Source organism: Vigna umbellata, chromosome 1 (genome assembly GCF_029865625.1).
Source record: "Vigna umbellata cultivar VRB3 chromosome 1, Vumbellata_1.0, whole genome shotgun sequence".
Taxonomy (NCBI): Eukaryota; Viridiplantae; Streptophyta; class Magnoliopsida; order Fabales; family Fabaceae; genus Vigna; species Vigna umbellata.
In genome coordinates this window covers 105,194,970-105,219,360 of record NC_142165.1, presented here as the reverse complement: position 1 = coordinate 105,219,360, position 24,391 = coordinate 105,194,970, and the positions used below count along the sequence as shown (strand labels likewise).

The following is a 24,391-nucleotide window of genomic DNA, read 5'->3' as shown; positions in this document are numbered from 1 at the left end:
TTTACACTCTAATTGAGTCACTTTTTTTTCCATCAAATTCACCTTATATCTTTATTATATTAAAGAGGAATTGAACCTACAACTTCCCTCACTCTTTCCTTTCAATTTTACCCATAAATTAACCTTATTTCATTTATATTATCTACCACTAAGACATCCTCCCTTCCAACTTTAGATAATGTTTTATCTCATCTGTATTCATTTTTTCTTCTTCTCTCTTTTCTAAACTTCATTTCTTTCTTTATTAATTTAAAATGTAATAAGAGATTGCAAAATCATAGATATTAACATTTTCTTTTCTTATTCATGTATCTATGTCAGTATATTACCCTAAATTTAAGTCTATTTTACTATAAATTATTTGATAATTAAGTTGGACAAATCTTAAATTCATGTTAAGATGTAATTTAAGTTAAACACTCTCTTTTATAATTAGTTACTTTTACTTTGTCCTTCAATAACATAAATTTATAATAATATTAATAAATATATTATTCTCATTTTTAATTTTAATTTATATCACTTATTTACATCGTATTAATATTTGTAGTTATTATTATATTGAAAGAAAAAAATGAAAAAATATCATATTCATGTTTGTTGATGAACTAAGAAAAGGAAAAGACAATTTTATAACATTAGTTTTTTCGGTCACTTTTGTTGTTAAGATAAAAGGTGAAAAGTTTTTGAAAGTCTCAAATCAATTAAAAATAAAGGTGATTTGTATATATGTCATTGTGTGTACTTAATTCATTTTTAATATGATATTATAACTATTTAATTTGTTAAAGTTTGTTGTTTGTTTTGTTTATTATCCTAACATCAATTAATTTTTAGTTTTACACTAAGGAAGCACAAGGAGGGTTATGTAAGATTGAATTAAAGCTTATTTCACAATATCATAATCACGTTATAATCTATCTTAACGAAAATTATTATTTAGTGGATATACTGTACTATCTATTATAATATCTTTATTAGGCCTTTAATCAATTTTATAAAATTAAATTCAATTTAACATTCACTCCTTAATATTATTTTATTTTATTTTACCGTAAGGTTTTACATGCAGAAAATGGTATTCGTTTGATTGAAAAAATAAGTAAGTAAATTTTCAATCTCGATGAACATTTTTAATGAGCGATTACAGTTGATCTACATATAAATTATACACATAAATGTACAGAGCATTTAAAAAAAAAACACAATTCATTATCTGTTATAACATAATTAATGATGTTGTTTTAGTACATTGCCTAATTAATCACATAATAAATTATTTTATAATATTGTTATAATGGGTATATGACATAATAAGTTCTTAATAAAATGTAAATAATATTAAAATAACAATAAAAATATATGAATAACTATGATAATATTAGTAATAAAATATACAAAATTTAATATTGCATGAAAAAATAATGTATATAATAAATAATAATATAAATAATAAATATAATTATTTAAGGACAATAATAAAAATAAATTCATAGCAAACCAATAATAAATATCAAAAAATAATAATATCAATAAAATTAAATTTTAAAGTTAAATTATTTATAATAAGAAGAAGACTACTATATTTTTTTTTATCAAAATTTATTTTATAATATTGATAAAATCATTCATAAAATTTTTATAAATATTTTCACTTTATTTTCTTTCATTTTTTGGTGTTTTATTCATAATAAAATAAGTTATTATTCACTTGTTTTTTCTTATTTTTTTTATTGAGAATCAAAGTTCGAGTTTAAGTTCTATGCTGGATAAATATAAAAAAATTGAATACTATATAATGTACAGTACCCATAAACTAATTATTTAAGTTTTGGATTGAAAGTGGTATTAATAATTTATGTGGATTAGACTCGTGTCTCATTGATGTCATATTTTTCTAATGAATTTTGTTATCAATAAACACATTAATGATATGTGATGATTAATATAAACAATTGGTTCATACAAGTATAATATCGTTTTTGCATTAGAAGACTTCTTGATTAAGGGTTCAGGTACGTGTGTCTCGTTGATGAACCATGATACGAAAAAAATATTCGTAGTTATAAATGTTTTTGCTCAAGAGAAAATAAACTAATGTAGAAGAGACTTACATTTAAGAAAGAGATTGTTGAAAATTCAAGTATAAGTTTAAGTTTGAGTAAAAATGAGAAAATTTAACACCACATAATATAAAAGACTCACAAATCTATTGTTTTAGAGTTTTGATTAAAAATAATATGAATCCTTTGTGTGAATTAATGTCAAGACTTATTGATATTTTGTCTCTTTAACAAATTCACTTGTCATTTTTTTTTTTCATTCACTCAAATTCATTCTACGATCTAAACTTCATTTTTAACGTGAGATGACAATATTGTGTTTTTAAAGTCTCGTTCTTTACTTTCTAAAGTGGTTAATATTTGAAGAATTGAAATTTTAATTATTTCCATTAAACTTATAATTAATTGAAAAATAAATAAAATTTTAAGAAGAAAAACAAATTAAATAAAACAAAAATGTAAAAATGGAATGGAGAGTATATTAATATGAAAATTTTTACTTTAATATTAAGTTAATTTTGGTCTGTAAATATCTTTTTTTTGTTTTTTTTCTTTTATATATATATATTTCAGTTACATTTTTTTATTTTTTAAAATATTTATAAATATCTTACTTTTAGTTTTAAAATATTATGGATATATATCGAAAATTTAACAAAATAAAATAAAAAAACAAATTATTTAAGGCAAAAATAAAATACATCTTTACTATTTTTTTTCATAATCAAATGTGGACTTATGTCTGTATTAAGTCACAAAAATAAAATAAAAAATAAAGAAACTCTTTACAGCAAACAGTGGAAACACAGGCGTCTCCACGTATGTCTGTCCGTTTTTATCTTATGACTATAAAATAAGTAAAATAAAAAACATTATTTTAATTATAATTGAAAAAAAAGTATTATTAAACTTATAAAATATATTATAAAAAAATAGATACAAAAATGAAGTAATAAAATAAAGTATATTAATAAAAGTAAAATGAATAATAAAATGTGTAGAACAAAAGCAGAAGTAATTCCCTCCTTTATTCATAATCTTTTCCCGGTTTCATTGGTATCAAACAAAGTTAAAAGTTTAAACAGACTAATAACAGCGGAGAAAGTTTTTGGTAAATTTGAAAGAAAGGGTAGAATTGAGTTAAGCAAAAGGTTTTACACCTAAGAAAACCAGACCAATAATCTTGAGGAATTTTGTTTTTGTATGTGCTTTTTGTCTTATCTTAGTCTATCTTTTTGCATCATGTTTTGTACTATTTGCATTGTCATGTTTTCGGACCCTCTCGTATCAATTTCATGCCCACACTTACGGCATTGCAGACTTCCACTCTTCACCCTTTCCCGTATTTCTGCTTCCATGTTTCATTTCAAATTTCACATTCCATCTTAAACGGTCACTCAAATCAGTAACTACATAAAACCATAAAAAGAGTTCAAATAACCGTTTTTTTCTGATTGGTGCACGTGGCGCGCTGTAGGCAGGTTTTCGAAGGTGTGGAGGTGACCCACGGGTGAGTGAAGAAAGATAAAAAGTGGGCAATGATTGATTGCCGGAATCCCAAAATTCACCGCTAGGCTCACGTTAGATTGAAGGTCGTTGAGGGATTCTAAGATGCGCCGGAAACACGGTTAGACACGTCATGAATGAGTTTTACTTTTAACCCTTTTTGGCGAATAAGTTAGAACTTTGGGAAAGAGCGGCAAGTGCTTCATGACATGTCTGTTTCATCCTGGCCCCACCCTTCCCTCCTTCTACGCGCTACTCCCCAAATCCTTCATTTTTTTTCAATTTATATTAATAAATGAGTTAGGAGAAAAACAAAATATTACAATCAAAATTAAGATTAAATGTTAAAAAAGTACTAAAAAAAAAAATAGAACGGGCTAAGTAAAAAGTATCAAATTTTATGAAATGTCTACTACTTACTAATTAACATTTACATAATTGTTTAAACGAATAATTCCACAATATAGTTAGATTAATCTAATGTTTTCGATACAAGCAACAAAAGTTAATTATTCAGTTTTAACTTTATTAGAATCTTTTTTTTCCATATTAATTTATCTTAATCTACTCTGATGTAGATTTATTTATTATTTTTTATTATTAAAATAAAGAAAACAATTAATTTAATTAAACACATCACATTATGGTTTTTAGTTTAAGAAATACTGATATACAAAGGTCATGAATCTTCATGATTAATTATCGCGATTCGTACGGTTTGGCATCCAGCATTAAATAAATAACTCGTATTGTGGATATTTATACATTTTTTGTTTTACTCAAAATTACAATAATATATATTATATGATGTAAGCATAATAAAAATATCATTTTGAAGTCATAAATTTGTATGAATGATGTATTAATTTTTAAGATTATTATTTCAGAAAGAGATATTAGGGTTTAGTAATTATAATATAAATTAGGTCTATGCTAGTAGTACGGAAAAAGAAGGCAACATTTGGGGAATTTGAATGACAGCTGATTGATTGTTCTCAACTATACGCATTCATTTGTTTCTTCCGTTTCATCAACAACGTTTACTTCTTTCCTCCTACATTTTGACTCTTCGTTTCTGCGAAGTTATAATTTTTAACTAAAAAAGTAACAACAATTAATACTATGACACTATATATATGCTTGTCTTGTTACCGTCAAAACAAATGTTATAAAAGAATTATTCCATCGTCTATACTGATGATAGAAATAAGATATTATTTCTTGTGTTAAACTCTCGTAATTTTGTTTTTAGTATTTATACGGTTTAGTGTGTATCATATGGTCTAGTCGAAGGGTTAAGCAGTACTCAGACCCAGTACTCAGATAGATCATTTAGGTTGTTTTTTTATATCGTTGACCTAATGTCGAGAATTCAAACGTGAATTTAAATTCTTCGATAGATAAAAATAAAAAAATAGAACATTATATAAAATTGAAAAATTTATTAACTTATTATCTTAAAATTTTGAATAAAAAATAGTGTTAATCTGGTTAATTGAAAATGATATCAATATAGAAGAGACTGACCTTGAAAAAAAGATCGATAAAAATGGTTACAAATAAGACAGTGAAAAAAAAAAGGAAAATAACATATATTTTTTGTTGATAAGATAACGTTAGAGTGGCGTCATTTGTGCATAAGAAAGTTGTTTTGTAGCAGGAACATGAGGTGAAATATGTTTTAGACATGTCACATACGAAATTGTATGAAAGGGAAGTGAATGTACAGTGCTAAATATGGAATGATGGAGTAGTGTGATGGGATAGAACAAGAACAACATGGAAGACAACTTATCTTGCATTAATGCTGAGTCTAAGCTGCATGGCCCAATCAGCAATTATTGATTTTATTCCATTCCAAATCTCATTGTTCCACCTGTGCCTTAAAAACTCAAACCCATGTATACAATTTAAGCAAAACATTGCTTCTGCTTTTTAAAAAATTCCCACGTCAATGTGAGCTTCTAAGAACCAACTTCTTCTTTATACTTCCATTATCTAATTTTATCAAATCATTAAGTCGGAGATGTAGAGTAAAGTTTGACTAATGTATCTAATCTTTTAGCTTTTATTGAGACTAACAGTAACTCTTTAATTAATGTTTTAGCTCAGAAGTAGAGTACTCTTCACATTAAAGTCAAAATTTAACGATATTACTGATTATTTAATGTAAAAGAAACATATGTTTTTTTTTAATGTCAAATATAAACATTAAAATAAAGTATCAAATGACAGTTGTACAAATGTCAATTATAGAGAAGAGTAAACAGTTACTTATAATTGAAATTTCATGACAACTATCTTATATTATTTTTGTAAATGTTATGATAATATTAATAATTTATGAATATCAAAAAATTAAAAAAGATAATAAAAAATAATTTTTCAAAATAAGAATTCATTAAAGAAACCGCTTAAGAAGAAGAAAAAATTGGTTGTTAAAAAACTAAGGACTTTGGGATTAAACGCTTTAAATTATGAGTAATTTTTTTTAAATAAATAAAAATAACAAATACATATATTAGAAACAAATATAAAAGATTGCTTGTATTTCCAACAAATCACATAATTTAATGTGAAATTCCAGCTTCATTTTCTAAAATTATGAGAAAATATATATGAATAAACAAAAATATATTTTTTAACACTTCTACACTCATTTCACATACTATTTCTCATTCTTTTATTATAAAAGTAATATCAAATGAAGGTAAACGTGTCATTCTATCGTTATGAATAAAATTTTAATAAGAAATTTAAAAAATCTAACTGGAACTTTGTGATATCAATGGAGTTGAAGTCAAATAAAAAAATACTTTGTGATAACAGTTTTAAAGGTCGATTTGGTTGAGAGAAAAAAAAAAGATTTTGTAAAGAAGGATATGGAGAAATAAATTGGTGGAGCTTTTTTTGAAAAAAAAAACTTCAAATATGAGAGAAAGTATTATTGCTTCAACATAGTCGTGAGTAGAAAATTGTGGCCTAATATAAGAAATTTAGACAAACTTATTAGTTATTAAATTCTATATTACTTTCCTAACTTATTTGGCAGCAAATTCATTTATAAATGTTTTATAATGAAGTGATGCTAATATTTCAAACTTAACACAGATAATAAGATGACTGATTCATTTAATATATATTGTAACATTGTTAATCTTTTACGTAATTTTAATTTTGAAAAAACTTTTAGTAGCAGCAATGTTACAGGTTTTGTTAAGCATATTCTTTTAAGAAATTTCGAAAACAAACAATTTTGAATCTTAAGAAAAGTCAAGATTAATTCAATATTCTTTAATACTCTTCAGTTTAAATCTTTTGAACTAAAAACTATTTTTATTTGTAACAAATGTTCAAATCGAGCTTCAATTGAATAAACGAAATGATTTACTACGTATAAAATATATTCAATACAAAACGATTTTTCCGCCTAATATGCAATTTCATTAAAACATGATCTTTAATGGATTTTACAATTTTTTTTATGAAACTTAGATTCCAATTTTTTATAATACAAGTACCACTGTTTTCATTTTTGGGTGAGACATTATCACCTCTTATTAGTTGAACAAAAAAGGGATTTAGAAACTTAACCAAAAAACTGTTACCTTCAAGAATCAAATTGTTCATTCGGGATTTTTTTTATAACTTTTGTCATTATTTTTATTTTTATAAATCTGGCAAGGAATCAAACATTAAGTTTGCTTTGTACAATTTTTTTTCGTAAAGATTTATAATAGAGAAAAATAAAAAAATATATAATAAAAATATTGTTCATAAGTTAAAATTAATTTACTATAAGTTAATTAATTAAAAGTTTCTCTTTAACTTTTATGAATTCATAATTTTTTTCTAGTTAATCATTTAAGCCTGACTGTTAAAAAAAATCAATGGGGTTTTCTCTACTATAAAAAAAATATAATTATTGGAAAACTCTCTTAATTGTTTAGAATTAATTAACCTTAACTTTTTTTGTGTGTTTAAGTAAGTGGTAGTAAAACTCCAAAACATGTTATATATATCACAAAAGTAATGTTTAATTTAAAAAATATAACAACAACAATAATAATAATAATAATTAATATATGAATAATTTAATATAATGGATATCAAATGTGAAGATAATCAAACATTCATATTTAGTATAACAGCTAATTATTTTGGAGAGAATTTTCAAAGTTAAAATTAATATTGTTCCTATATTGGTTTGTCTCTTAATTATTCAAATTGACATAGATCTCTTACAATATTTTATTCAGTGGAGTATTGGAAACTTTTACTTTCAACTTAATTCACAAAACCTCCATCTACTTTTCACCACATATGATACTATTATCTAAATTTGCCACCAAATTAGTTTGTTTAGTAACTAACCACTTTAATATATTTCACATGATTTCTACATTTTTAGTTGAGTATTGATGAATTTCACTCTCAACTTAATGTATCGTTAAAAGTTAAACATTACTATGTGATTTGCAAAATTATTATTCAAAACATACATCATTCAACATTTAACATCGTTAAACATTTTTCAACTCATAAACCTATGAAAATCTAAAATTAAAGGAAACGTCGTATTTTCAACTAATAAACCTATGAAAATCTAAAATATCTACATGAACTTAGAACAAACTAGATAAGACGTTTATAAAGTAAAAATGAACTTACTCTAAAAAGAAATTTTGTTGGTCATATTGATCCTCACTCTACCATTGTCACTATTACTGATGCACAACTTAGAAAAATGGTAGGATCTTGGTCTTAAGAGGTTTTGTAGAGCCAATATGAAAGACATGATAAGCTTGCATAAGCATGCATTGGATTCAACTATTGATTACAACGCAAAAATAAGAACTATTTGCAAATAAAATAGAAAAATAATTAAATAAAAATAAAATAAGAAGAACTACCTTTAGTCCATCAACTTATATATGAATTTGGAATTCGTTATGCTAAAAAAAATTCATATAAAATTTATCTCTATGCTTTAATAATGCATAAAATATGCCATCCAAAATCAAAAGAAAAAATGTAAAAAGAAAAACAAGGAAATGAATATTTTTTTTAAATTACATGTGACTGACAATGTTATGGCATTTTAATTCAATTGACATAGACATTAGACACATTACTTAGAAAATGACATAGTTGATTTTGAATAACCTATTTCATTATTAAAATATAATGATGAATTTTATATAAACAGTTAGAAAAAGACTAATTTTAACTTTTTTTATGAATACAAAATCTAAAATCATACTTACTCCTTTTTTTTTAAATCATCTCTACTAAAGAAAAAAATGGAATCTAATAATAATTACTTTAAAAATGTTACAATATTACAACTTGAACTGTAACTTTTATTATTAACTTGTAGTTTATTCTTATTTTTTTTAGTTAATTTTTTTCTTTAATTCAATATCCAAGACAAATTCTCCCTTCCCCCGGTTAGTTTAATGAACAAACAAAACTCTTGGTAGGCTTTGTAAATTATATTATAGTCTGTACCACTCTAAAATTTGAATTTACAATTTCAAACACGGAGGAAAAAAAATATTTTTAGAAAAACTAACTCACAATAATTGAATATAGTAATAATGGTCTATTAATTAGGAATTATTATTTAACTTTATTCTTATAAAACAAAAAAGACTCTGTTCAATAAAATAATCACTTGTTAAAATTTTTTATATGTATAGATCAATTCATTTTAAAAATGTATACAAATAGTCAGTAGGCACAAAACTATTTGTAACTTGAAGTTTTTTTTTTAGAAATTAAAAAAATGTAATATGAGGTTTTTTTAGGAATAGTAAGAGTCTATTTGTTTTAGTTTTGAGAACAAAAAGAGTTTTTTTTTATGATTTTTTATTTATAAAAGTCTTCCCATAGGAATTTTGTAATGAAGAGTTACTTATTTTTAGGGTCTCACTTTTCCTTTTCTCATTTATGTTTACTTACTAATTCTTTATAACTGCGATTACATTCTTATTTGAGAAAGTGATTCTTACAATTTTAAAGAAATACAACAATTTATACTTTTATATAACAATTATTTAAAAACAAATCATTTCATGATATTTTTCAACACAAAAGAAAATACCCGTAACTGAAGACATAAGCGATTATTTTTCATAGCTTTTACTAAAGTTAAAAGATTATACAATTAAATATCAATTATTTATCTTAATAATTTATTATCCGTCCATAAATGGGATTTTTAGCGAATATAAAATGATTCGGTTAACAAATTGAGTTTATTTATTTTATTTAAATATATCAATTAAGGATTTCAAAAATAGTTTTGTTTTGTCATTGAAACTCGTGATAAAAGAAAAATAATTTATATGTGTAAACCATTAGTTTGAATGGATGGGTGGAAATTGGGATTAATTCACACTTCTTTAACCTCTTTAGTAGTGTTTGTAATTCAATAAGCAGCTTCAATGTGAGACATGTTCACTTGAAAGAGACACTTTTACAACATTTGATTTGTTGTTTGGTAAGAAAAGGTATGTTGTTTGAAATTGACTGAAACACCCATACAATAAAGATGTCGTGGAGAAGGGTTGGTATGTCATTACACGATTTCTATTAAATGTGCATCAACATTGTGTTTAAGAAATTCTAATGAACAGCTTCTTCTAAAATTTAACTCTTAAGCCATTTTTATGATTGGGATGGTTATCTTATGATTTATTTATATATGTCTAAAGTCAAGTACTAGCTTAATTATTTTACATCAAAATAACTTGTAGGTTAAATTATAGTTTCTATCCCTTTATTTATTCCTCTATTTTCAAAATGTTTAATATCATTTCTATAATTGATTTTATACTGTAGCCTTATTTTATACAGCAATAAAAAAAAGAGTCTGCAAAAATGGACTTAAACACTTTGAGTAAAAATCAGGATAAAAATATGCAGGTGAAACTTGTGATAAATGATTTGTTATTTATTTATTAAATTGAATTTTCTAAATGAGAACAACTATGATTAATGTAACAAATAAAATTATGACTTGAAAGTTGGTGTAACAATTTAATTGCTACAAATTAAAATATATATAAACATATCTATACACGAATGGATTTATCTATAAAAAGGAATTATGTAATATTGATTCTTATATCTAGACGTGTATCTTGTACAATTCTAAATATTACATGACAAGAACCAATTCAAATTCAAGAATAAGCTACTAAAATAACTATTATAATTACATAAATTCTAAGTCTATTCGATATATATATTAAAATAAATTCATATATTAAGATATTTTTAAAAAAAATATATGTTGGCGTCTTTAAAAAAATCATATTAAACATATTTATCACAAAAGATTTAATATCTAATTGTTAATATCTTGTCAAGCATATTAATAATTAACTTTCGTGTAATGAGGTTTAAGTAAGGATGTCGATCCTACATAATAAAATAGATAGTTTATTTCAATCAACATATATACACGACTAAAAGTTAGTTTATAATTAATTGTTATAAAAATATATCAAGTTTGAATGAAAATAATTAATATCAACATAACAAGGCAATTAAATAAAGTTTTAATAATAAAAGGTGTGATTGAATTTCATCTATCTCACTTGTTTATAATATGATGAATATCAACCTATAACATATGAAAATACCAATATTGATGCAACACAAAACAATCATTTATACTGATTATTCATCTATAAAGTTTATAAGATGTTTTTCCTTAATATTGATTCCTCACATATTCAACAAAAACTATGCAATTATATGTTCAAGTATTATAAGCAACTGATATACTGAAATCTTTTCCTAACATTCCAATAATAAAGTATTTTTGTTCGAATCATATTTTCAAAAATATTTCCTAGTCAAATCCAAAAATCACAATCAAGATCTATTTATAGGATATAATCAATCATTAAAAACAGAACAAGAATATCAATATTAAGTAGTTATATATAAATATCACTAAATTATGATTGAGAATCTAAGTGTAAATGATTTTCTAACATTGAGTAGAAATGAGAAATGAACCACCATATAAAAGTGAAAAACCCATTACCTTAAGGTTTTTAGTTAAGAGTGGTGTCCATCTCTTATATAGTTGAGCTTGAGTTTCATTGGTATTGTGTCTCCTAGTGAGCTTCCTCCTTGATTAAGAGTTAAAGAAGAAAAAACTAAAGAAAATTTAATTTATTTGTCTTTTTGTTCCTCTATTCTTCTCCTCTAGAGCTTCTCCATCCACTTTTTATTTTCTCTGTTTCATGATATCTAAATACTACCTGAATTCTCACCTAAGCTAACTAGTTATTGCCCAAGTGATAAAAATGAAGAAATTCTTATTCCTTAAGTTAAAAATATTCACACTTAAGTGAGAATAACATCTAAAATTAATGACTCAATAGATGAATATCGTTCAAACGAGATCTTTGTCACTTACTCAAGAGTGACGAATTCTAACTTAAGAGAGGTCACCCTCATTTAAGCGAGAACATGATAGAGACTTTCTTTAACTCTTTATCCCAACTTTCTTAATTTCTTTTTACTCTTCTAAGTTTTTTCCTCTAATTTTATCTTAAATTTCATAAAAAATAAACAAAATAGAATCAAATTATGTCATTCAACTCAAAACTTGTAAACAAATAATTAAATTTCATATTTCTTAGATTAAAGAGAAATAATATAAAATGAACACAATTTAAAAGATAAGTTTCATAATTTTACATGAAGTTTTTATAATATTTGACACTTATTATTAATCTATTTTAACATATTTGTATACAAACCTTAATTATATGATATAAATTTTAAGTTTATTCAATTAGTACAAGTTTAAGTATCTTGTTTGTTTGATAATATTAGTTCAATAGATAAAGAAAAATCATATTGTTTTTGGACTTTATATATATATATATATATAAATAAACCGAACATAGATCCACTTGTTAAGCATATTTTTAAGGAAGAAAATCACATTAAACAAATTCATCAGAAAAATTTAATATCTAACCTATTTTAGCGTATTTGGTATACAAACCTTAACTATGCTGAGCTTATTCAAACTTCAGCATGCAGTCTAATAATGCATTAAACCTACATTCTAACTTGTTATTACTTGGTATCAAATTCAATTCTTTAATTTGCAACAAAATTATTCAAGATTGTAAAAATGATTCAAAACTTATTGTTTACAGTTATTTTCTCAATTTTTTTATCACACACACACACACACTAAGTTGCTGTATGCTTTCTGTTTTTCTTTTTAATATTACATTAACTTACTTTAATAATAACAAATATAATTTAAAAAAAATAGAGAATATATTATCCATATTTCTTACTCCATACAAAATATAATGTTTAACATTAATTTTGAATATTATTGAATGATTTATGGTCAATAATAAAATTGGTAAAGTAAACAAAACACAAACAAATATAATCAAATATAAGTCTATTTGGTTTAAGCACAAAAAAATATTATTTTCTACAATATTATTTTCTTTATCCACTGAACTAACACTAACAGACAAGCAAGATGCTTAATCTTGTACAGATTTTAATATGAAAATATTGTTTTATAATCAAAATAGTTCAAAACTATACATCACCATCAAATTTTACTTTTAAATTTATTTGTTTGAAATATGCGTTTTTATGATGGAAAATGTTAAATCTATCATGGATATATATTGAATTTTGAAACCATTGAGCGTTCATAAATATACATCACCATGCAAATGTTTTTTTTTTGTATTGATTTTTATAGTTTGAAAATTATTTAGACCGACAACAATTAAAATATTGTAATTGAGATAAATTTCAAATCTAATTATCCAAAAATACTTCTGAGAACTCAAACATTTAAAAAGAAAGGAGTACGTCAATCATTATTTTTTTCAGTAAAAGAAATTATACTAAATTTATTGCTACCTACATATATTGGTATTATGATTTAAAACAACTATCATTCAAAATCGCGGTTATTATTCTTTCTAACTAATTGATAGTGTATAAGAAACATTTTAAATAAAATTCATGTTACAAAGTAAGTCCATTAACAACATAGCTAAAATAGTAACGTCATCTAATTTGCCCATATATTATTGGCTAATAATAATCAAAATATGTTGTTAACAAGTGAAAACAACCAAGAAAGAGATGATTTAAAATCTGAATTTCAGTTGATTTAAGAAGATAACCAAATCAACAAAAGAACAACAAGAGTCTAAAAAAAACAAGAGGAGGAGACAAAAATGAGTGAATGAAAGAAACTGCATAATATGCAAAATAAATAGAAAGATGGAACTGAAAGAAATAGAGTAAAAACATGGCGAGGATGCTATTTAATAGCCCAAAAATGTTGCTTTTAGCATAAACTGTTCAAAGTGTTTTTAACCAAATATGGAGGTAATACCTACAACAATAATTTGGATTAGATGATTTGTTCAATATAAATAGCAAATATCTACACTTTTTTTTTTAACTTTTACCGAAATAAACAATGTCCAGATAATAGAAAAACAGAGAATGACCACTATTAATAGTAAAATAAAATATGTTGAAGGTATAAAAAAAATATAATCTATCATGTAAGTATATATGATGATTTGAGGATTTGTTTTTCACTACATAATTTATTATATTTTTAAAGTGGTGAATTATACATTAGATAAATCCTTATTAGAATACCTTTACGAAATTTGAATCCCCATAACTAATTATGCAAGAATCATGATCAATTATTTAACTTTTAAATCGCCCATAATAAAAATGTAAAAGCTGAATCACAAGACTCAAATTTTAATGTTCATTTCCGTACAAATAGTTTGGTACGAAGAATATAATGTTATATTATCAAACCAGCAACTGAGAGCAATTTGTTCTTTTCTGTGCATTTCCGTTCAACCAAATGGGTAGATCTCTTCAAAATATATTTGAAGCTTTGGTAAATTTGAAGCTTTACATCAAAGAAGAAGTTTGTTGCTTTTATATTCAGTGAAGCAGAGCAAAGAAAGTTTTAAATTAATGTAATAGTGGGAAGTTAGGATCTGAAGAAACGTAGAATTAATTATGGACATGAAGGATGTGTGATTAATTTAGTAAAGTCGTAAAAAATAATAATATTGTTGTGCATGTCGGGTCGGGTAACAGAGAAAGGAGTTGATGATTCTGAAAATAAGGGCAAATTGGTGTTGTGGTGGAAGAGTGGCGCCTAAAACAGAAGGATTTCTCTTTCCTACGCAGCGGTCACGTGCGGTCTGAGGTATTCCCATCGTGCTTTTCGCTTGGTCTCTGCAACACCACCCCACACTCCTCACTCTCTGCTAGCTCGCTGCCTCCACTGAACCACCACCACATCACAAAACAAAACAAATACATTAAATAAACAAAACAAGCAAAACCATTTTTCACTGTGACACTATCACACTCACACACACACCCATTGCATTTCTCACTTGATTTCTTTGCCTAAACGAAACCTCAAATCTCAATCAAACCTTCAATCAAAACCCCTTCAACTTTGCTAAATAGGTTCGTACAGAAACTTGCAGTGGCAGGCTTTCTCTCAGCCGTCTTTACTATTTATAATTAATACCCTTTACCATTATTATTACCTTACACACCACACCATGCACAAAAGATGCGCCTCTCTCCATTCTTCTCACCCTCTTCTTCTCACATATTCTTCTTTTTCAATTTCTATTTTCTCTTTCTCCCTCCCACACTCGTGCCCTCTCTGCCCACTCCACAATAATGACTCTCTTTCTACCTTCATTATCACTCTTTTCAGTTACTGCTTTTTTTCCTTTCCAAATTCAATTCAACTCAAACCCCTTAACACAAGTTTGGATTTTGGTTTAATTATTAGTTTATTAGTATTTTTCTGGGTTCTGGGTGTTTCTTAATTATCCCTTGTCAGAGGCCCTATTTACTGCCCCTGCCACAGTCTTTTCGTATGGTATTCACACCTAACCTCATTTGCCGCTTCTTCTTTGTCACTTACCATTACTGTTACTTGTGCCCCCTTCCTTAGTGCATCAACAAGGACTTCTGCTATTACTGCCTGCTACTCCTGCCATTTCTTGTTCTGTCCATTTCACCCTCCCTCTCTCTCTCTCTCTCTCTCTCCTCTCTCTCTTCCATGGCCACCACTCCCACTCTGCGTTCTTCTTCCGTCCCCTCTCTGCCTCCTCCTTCCCCCAAATCCCCGCCGGAGTACCCAGATTTGTATGGGAAGCGCCGTGAAACAGCCAGGGTTCACATGCTCGAGAGGGAAATCACTTTTCTCGAGGTGGGTTTTTCAGTTTTTTTTTTTCTTTCAAAATTTCAGACCCCTCTCTTACAGCCTTCTTCTGTAACTTCAGTCTTCAGTTTTTGAGAATGTGAAATGGGGGGAGTGTAATGTAATGTGACATGCCTTTTGCTAACATCCTTGATGACAAATTGGCATGGTTTTTTTTGTGATTGTCTTTGAGCAAGAAACAGAGTAATTAATGTGTTGATCTCTGTCAGGGTTCTGAGGCAGTTTTTAGTTAGGTTATCTGTGAATGTGACTTTTTCTTTAAAAGAAGGAAAGACGGTTTTGAATCTTTTTACAAATTCATTGCCTCTTTCAGTGATCTTCTGCCTTGGAGGTTTTCTAATGGTTTGATCAATAATTTACTCCTTTACTGTGGCTAATGTGAGGAGTAGCTAACCTTACCAATTTACACAAAAATGCTGTTTTGGCTAGTGGAATCTTTTAGCTGTGGATGCTGATTGATTGTTTGAAAACAATAATGAAGATGAAATGGATGGTTTGAAAGCATTTTTGTGTAATTATTTGTCCCCTTTCCCCTCTCAGTGGTTAGATGTGGTGTTAGAATAGTATTAGCAACTTGTAACATGATGACACCATGAGTGTACAGTCAAACCTGCCAACTTCGATTGGGTTGAGTTTGTGCAGTTTCTTTCTGACATCTTTTAGTGACGAAATCAATTTACTGACAAAATCTTGCATCTAGCAGGAAGAATTGAAATCTGTTGAGGGTCTTCAACCAGCTTCAAGATGCTGCAAAGAGTATGTTTGTTTGTGGAGTTGCTTGAATGCCATTTTGATTATGAAACTTGAGAAATTCCTCAGGATGTTTCAACTATTATAGCTGATTGAATGCCACAATGTTGCAGGGTTGCTGATTACGTTATGGCAAACGCAGATCCTCTGTTACCTACGTAAGAACTGTTCTCATCATTCATCATATGTTACTGTTTAAAAGAGATCGTATTCTTATGCTTTCTTTTCTTTCAAGCAGAACCAAGAAGAACAGCCGGTCATGCCGCTTCTGGAAGTGGCTCTGGTACCACTTTTTTATGCCTTTACTTTATGTGGATAACAACCTTATCAGTAGAAGAATTTGGTCTCGGTGCAAATAGATTAAAAATTTTAATACAAATATAATAATTATATCAAGCACAATAACTAGCTGCCTTTTTATACTAAATGATAAGTAGGATTTTTGAATTTCTTGATATGTATTTGATGCAAAACTGTTTAGTTTGTTTTCCTACACCTTCAATTATTTGTTGTAAAGAATGAATGACAAGAAAAACTATAAGCATCAATCTCAAACACCCTTTCTGTGAAGACTGATTTAGTTTTAAGGAACAACACACTTGTGCTGTTCAGAATTTTTACAATTATTATGTTATCTTTGTCTTCTTTTTATTTTCTGCATCAAACAAACTTGTTTGAATGTGGCTGAATCATGCATTATGCTAACCGTAGTGTGTGTACCTGAGCTGAGATAAACCAGGGTTGCCATCAGAAAATGATTGATGATTGATAAGCTGGTTAAATTTCATTTATCGAAGCAGCACACCCTTTCATAGTAAGCCTTATTTGATAACTATCATGATTCATGAATAACACAAGTAACCTGTTTATGTGCAGTGGCATGCCCTGTTTTAACCTCTCTTGGATCTGCTGCTGCTGTTGCTGCTGTGAAGGATTATCTTTACCACTAAAATTGCCACGCTGCTGTTGTGACTGCAAACCATGCAGTTGCAGTTGCAGTTGTCTTCCATCCATCAAATGCTGCTCCTTACCAAAGTGGAGCTGTTGCTGCTCTTGCCCCAAATCATATTTCTGTAAAGAGAGCTGTGGTTTTGGAAATTGTTGTACTCTCCCACGTAGTTGCAATTTTGGGTGCCCAACTTGTCCATCTTGCCCCTCTTGCTGCAGTTGCAAATGCACCTGCACATGCTCTTGCCCAAGCTGTCCAAAGGTAACCTCATGTTGCTGTTGTACAAAGTCATGTTGGAGACCATGTTGTTTATGTTGCTAGTATATTCTTTCCAAAAGGAAAAGCAAAAAAAAAAAAAAATCTGAAGCTTTTGTTATCAAAATTGCATTCATAATAGCTAGAGTATAAATTTTGGAAATATAAAGGGTTATAAATGTTGTAAGTTAGATTGTGCGCTATATGGATACTCCAAGCAAATGTAGTAGCTCCGTTTGTAATTGTGGGTCAGATAAGTTCGACCCTCTGCTGTTGTCAATCTCCAATGTTGTGCGAGTGAAGTGAAAGACCCAAATAGTAGAAAATGACTATTGATTACGATTGCATGCTATGATCAGCTTAATCAATGTTTGTTCCATTTTTTTTAAATGCAAAAAGAAGTGTAGTATATGTGTTATAATATCAAACTCTTGGTTTTAATGGACCTTGATGACTAAGCTAAAGGTGGTTGAACTCTTGGTACATCCTGTAACCCCTGTAAGCTTCCTGAAAACACGATGAGGATAAAGCGTTTTATCTCCGAAAACAGAAATGAAAAAGTGTTTTCTTTTTTGTCTTATTGATTTTTTTTCCTCTAAGTTTCAATCCCTGTGGTCCTACCAGAAAGTTGATGATCGACTAAATAATCAAATGGCAAGGCAGGAAAATAAGTGATTGCTGTGAACTACCTTTTTCTGCATAACTGACAGAGGACACAGGACACAGGAAATGTCTTTTCATTTGGTACACCGATTAGTAGCCATTCATGGCCGAGATCGTTTGGAATAAGACCCTTCGAAATAACTAGTAATTAGTAATTCAGAGGAAGCGTTAACTTTGAAATGACCGTGTGTAGTATGTACTGCGGTAGAACATGCCACCACCTTTAACTGCAGGCCTGTACCAAACAGGAAGAAAAAAAAATGCATCAGTTGCACATGGGTGCTCAGGAGCGCAAAATTGTCCGTGATCTGTTTCCATATTTGTGAAATCGGTCACCAGATCCCGGGATCAGTGAAAAACTCAAAAATATGGTCGTTACTTACATCTTCCTGTCTTTTTTACTCTACCTCTGCTTCAGTTTGAATGCTTCTAATCACTAAACCTTTGGATAAAACTTATATACACTTAAGGAGGGAATTTAGATGATGAAAATCTAAAACTTTGAAATTAGTAGTGGAAGGAAGGCGTTGTTGCATTATGGCACGTGATGAGGTGTTGTGTTAACGACTGTCGTGTTGCAATAGCTTGTAGAATATGTTATTACAACAAGTTCGGTCTGGAGTGATGGCAACAGCAATGTGCCTAAAGACTGGTAAAGTCATGCATGCAGCTTCTTTGCTTTAAACTCTACAGCCTATGGCCTACTAGATAATAGTAAGTGTGCACATTCACAATAAAACCTCAAAAATATGTCCATGTGAAAGCAACCGGGCTCCTAACTTTGTGTTCTTCATTGATCCACATGATGCTACCAAATTCAGAAGCAGCCGAGTCATTAACACTCCTATTCGACACAAAGGTCACCGTGTACGTTTGTCGATCCCCCACTTCTGTAAACGAAACCCTGTTAGGATTCACCGTTATCTCCACAGAGGATGGCGCGCTAACCTCCACGTCATACACAGATGCCGCCTCCCCCACGTTGGTCAACGTGCGCGTGTACCGTACAACCCTATTGGTTCCGAAAACGACCGAGAAAGATGGATAATTGAGGTCACCCGGGTCAGCAAATTTTGTGGAACAAATGACGTTGGGATTCTTAACCACGAGTCTGAGATGGTCGAGGGTGTAGTTGAGGGAGCACAAAAAGGCAATGTAGTCCTGTGTGGAGGCATTATAAACAAGGCCAGGAGATAGGGCCTTTTGTGGGTTCACGTGACCGGCCCCATAGGCCCATGGTGTGGAGAGGGCTTCTTCTCCCGTTGCATCACGAAGCGGAGACTCTGTGTTGTCGTGGGTATAAGCCGTTGTCATGAGCGCAGATTTGATCGCACTTGGACTCCAATCTGGATGCGCTGCTTTCAACAGCGCAGCCAACCCACTTATGTGAGGACAAGACATGGAAGTACCGGACATGATATTGAACCGCGTTTTGCGAGTGTCTTCAGACCCAGATGGCCCAACTGCACCAGACCAACCTGCTAAGATGTTCACTCCAGGCCCAATAATATCCGGCTTTAGTATCTGGGCCGTCACACCATTGGGCCCGCGAGAGCTAAACGCTGCCACCACAGGCGACGGCCTGACGTTCAACACGGTCCCACCGAAGCTCAGAACAGCGGTTGGATTAGGATCCAACGACGCATACTCTCTAATCTCATCACCCGCGTTTTCCCCCACTGCCACGGCGGCCACAAGATGACTGTCCGCCACCAGTCCCTCGCCGCTCATCGCTGTGTTCGCCAGTATCATCCCCACCCCGCCCGCGTCGCGCACAACTGTGCCCTTCTCTACGCGCGCGTTAAGCCCTCTGTCACAAACCACCACCTTCCCGCGCACTGTCTCCGGGTCCAGTGAGCCAGGCATGCAAATGCTGCTCGAAGAGTTCGACGGGTCGCTGAAATAAACCAATCCAACCGGTTCATCTCCCATACCTTCACCACTGTAGAGCGAAACGCCGGCAAAGCGTTTCCCGTTCCCAAGAGTAGCGTATGCCGGAAAATCACGGTCCAGTGTTCCGGCTCCGACGGTCATGATCCACGGAGCGACATTAGCAACAGAACCGCTTCGAGGTCCAGTATTCCCTGCGGAACACGAAACGAATATTCCTCTCTCCACTGCCGCGAAGGCTCCAATAGCAATGGTGTCGAAGTAGTAAGGAACGGAGGAGGAGCCGCCGAGGGAGAGCGAGAGGACATCGACTCCGTCCTGGATTGCCTGATCCATTCCGGCAAGAATGTCGGAGGCGAAACAGCCATCAGTCCAGCAGACTTTGTAAGCCGCCACGCGCGCCTGCGGCGCCATCCCGCGTGCGGTGCCGGTGGCGTAACCTAGAAGCGTGGCGTTGGAGACGACGGAGCCTGCTGCTGTAGAGGCTGTGTGCGTGCCGTGGCCGTCACGGTCACGCGGCGAAGCAATGTCTCTGGGTTTTCTGGAGTTACCAGAAGCCATGAGGTAGCCCTTGGAGAAACTGCGAGCTCCGATAAGTTTGTTGTTACAAAGAGAAGGGTCGAAATCAGGTGCGGAGTCGCAGGTTCCCCGCCAGCGCGTGGGGGTTTGAGGCATTTGGGAATCATCAAAGCTTTGGGATTCTGGCCAGACGCCAGTGTCAAGGACCCCAATAACGACGTTGTGTGATGCGTGGTGAAGGTCTTCCCAAAACTCAGAATGGGCCTGGAGGCCCAGGAACTCAGGGGTGCGTGTGGTGTGTAGCTTGTAAAGCGTGTCTTCGTATACACCCAAAACTGAGTCGGAAGTTCTGAGCGCGTGGAGTTGTTGAGGGTCGAGTGTGGCAGCAAAGCCGTTGTAAACAGAGGTGTAGGCATAAAGGAGAGAGTCTGGAGAAGAAGAGAGCGTGGCAGTGTACCAGTCAAGGTGCGTGGGGTGCACGCTAGGATCGTGGCGCTCTTTCATGTGTACTATGTAACTCTTCCTGGCAGACACCGGCGTGAGTTGGAGGCCGAGGAGAAGAGACAGATAGAAGATGGAAGAAAGCAAAACTGAAAATAATTCCATGACTTGCTGTTCCTTTTGCTTAATCACACCATTAGAATGCAATGCCTCTTCTGAGCTTTCATTTATAAGGAACATTTCATCATATCTCTTTGTTTAAAAATCCCGGGCTTTTCAGTTTTTACAACGGCTTTGCCCCTTCATCCATCGTCAAATCAAACTCTCTTTTTTTTATTAACACTTCCTCTTTCCTTTAGCTTAATCTACTCGTTTCCAACTTTCACATTTCTTGTTTCAACAAAAGATTTTAAAAGAATATGGTTTTTCTACAAGTTCATTAAAGTTGTACTTAGTATATACAACTTTTTACTCTTTCAAGTAATTATAATTCTTTTACTTTTCTATGATTTTAGGATAATCACTTTAAACATCAATAAATTTATATATGACAAAATATAATTAAGTAATAAAATTAAATACTATTTTTATTCTTATTTTCTTCTTATTTAAAATAAATAATAAAAAATTATTTATTATATAAATATTGTTATTCTGTATATTAAATTTTAGTGTATTTTTTTCCATTTCCTTTTGGTCTTTTTTCCCGTTTAAAACATACGACCAAAATTTAATCCATCAATGTTTTGTCTGGTAAATTAGTCAAAGTTTATACTTACTTCAAGATATTAGAGTTAAAATAACAATATGACAATAAACACCACAAGTTTATTTATGGGAATAAAAAAAATGGCATTTTTTATTTTTTAAAGTAAGATAATAGTATTTGACCAAAACATATACAAGATTATAAAACTAAATTTATTTTGAATGGTTATTTTTATCTTTTTCTTTAACACATACCATAATCAACATATGTCCAATAGATTTTAGGTAAACAAAACTTTTTGAATTTTTTTCCTTCAATTATACTAATTAGTTTATAAAATCTTTTCACTTATATACAAGTTAACTTTAATTTGTAAAAAATTGTGAGAATATTGATGAAAAAGGATATTAATACAAGCCATGTCATTCACTAATTTTGTACTATAGGATTTGAGTTTGTGAAGGATGTAGATTTGGAGAAGATATTTTTGTCTTCATCCAAACCACAAACATATATATATATATATATATATATATATGGACATGGATTTAACAGCTGGAAACGCGTCACCTTTCGCAACTTTTTCAATCTATGCTCGTCCAAGATGGTGTTTTATTTTACTTTAATTAAATTAGGTAAATTAAATTATGTAAGTAAGTCTTAAGCTAATTTTTATTAAAGGCTTTTGGGTTAGAATGAAATGACAAATATATATGGAATTTTTTTTATCCAAATGAGCTTAAAATATGAATTATCTATATTAAAAAAATGTATTATATGAAATTTTAAGGTTCAATCTATGTCCAGTTTTATATATTAATTTTTTTTAGTTTTATTCAATATAAAACTTGGTAATTGATACTTAAATTTATAAGATTCTCTGGACTTCATTTATGTATGTCATGGTACAAATCCCCATAATAGAATGTGAGTGGTAATAAGTTAATCATATTTATACAATTATACTGTGTCGGAATAAATTTTAAATGAAAGAATCTTGGGTATGTATAGGTTGAATAAAATGTTTTTTTTAATCTTTAAATGTATAATTTCACGTTTCATTCCCAACTTATGAGTAATATTTAATAAGAGAATCTGGTGTTTTTGTGCAGATAATATAGTATTTTCCTTCCTTCTTCTTGTCCTGTCCATTCACGGACTTGGTAAGCAAAAGCAAAAAGTAGCACGACGACAAGGATGATCTATGATGTGTGTGCATGCTTTATTAATTTGCTCCATTGACAAGTTTCCTTGTTAGACAGTGAACATCCCACTCATGTGCTCAACAGTGTAGTGGGTGCTGGATTCAAGATCAATTTTCTTTTAAGTTTTCATCATAAAAGAAACAAGAGATGAAAAAGAAATCTATTTTCTTTTAAGTTTAAAATGGTGTTTTGTACTATTTTTCAATTCTATTTTGATCCTCTAATTTTTCTAAAATATTTAACTATTTTTTAATTTTTATTTAGTTCTAGTTTTTTAGTTTTCAAAAAAATTTAATGAAGTCATTTTTAAATTGATGTTAGATTTTTATTATAATTTATACATTAAATCATTTTAATTAAAAGTTTAATGTATACATTCTAATGTAATGTGAATTTAACACAAATGAAAAATCTAATTAGTTTTTTTTATAAGAATTAGTGGAAAAAAAATATTTTAACCATGATTTTCTGAAAAAAAAAAAGTGAGACATGTTCTTTAATATATAAAGTAAGATTTTGTAATATTTTTTAATGTTGGGTTAAATATGTTTTTAGTCCTTTAACTCTCAAGCGATTTTGGGTTTAGTCTCTATTCAAAAGTTTTGTTCATTGGCGAGCTAGCTTTCCTTTTTACTCTCTGACAGGTTGCTTTTCTTTTTAGAAATTGATTGTCACGTTACCGCTGATCATTCCAAGCTCGTGAACGTCCAACCCTTCATCGTTGAATTTTAAGGACTAATTATAAAATGACTAAAATGAACAAAACTCTGAACCCAAAATCACTTGATAGTTAACGGATTAAAAATATATTTAATCCTTTAAAGTTTGGTGATTAAAATTTTAATATGTGAATTGACAATAGGAAAACATAAAATATAAATGATGTTGGATGTTACTTGTAATAAATTGTTTTAACATTGAAAATTTGTTCACATTTTAAATTTTAATATATTTTAATCTCTAAATTTTAAAAATAATAAATATAATTATTTTAATTTTTTTATATTTAAACATATTTACACACAAAAAAAAGTAATTCAAATTATGTAAATTATTCAAATATCAAACCTGAAATATGTTTTACACGTAAATTATATTTATTTATTTTTAAAATTTAAAGATTAAAATGTATTC

At 29.6% G+C, this 24,391-nt stretch overlaps 2 protein-coding genes across 2 annotated transcripts; one reads left to right on the top strand and one right to left on the bottom strand.

Moving 5' to 3' along the window:
• The first annotated feature begins 14,680 nt into the window (after window positions 1-14,680).
• Window positions 14,681-17,962, top strand: AGG3 (guanine nucleotide-binding protein subunit gamma). The gene is made up of 5 exons (XM_047320462.2): window positions 14,681-15,864; window positions 16,580-16,632; window positions 16,740-16,784; window positions 16,865-16,909; window positions 17,503-17,962. Exons 1-5 carry the CDS (start codon window positions 15,715-15,717, stop codon window positions 17,894-17,896), a joined length of 687 nt encoding a protein of 228 aa, XP_047176418.1. The 5' UTR covers window positions 14,681-15,714; the 3' UTR covers window positions 17,897-17,962.
• Window positions 17,963-18,182: 220 nt separating this feature from the next.
• Window positions 18,183-21,704, bottom strand: LOC124843660 (subtilisin-like protease SBT1.8). Its single transcript, XM_047320461.2, has one exon. The coding sequence runs from the start codon at window positions 21,581-21,583 to the stop codon at window positions 19,235-19,237; it is 2,349 nt and encodes a 782-aa protein (XP_047176417.2). The 5' UTR covers window positions 21,584-21,704; the 3' UTR covers window positions 18,183-19,234.
• Window positions 21,705-24,391: the final 2,687 nt, after the last annotated feature.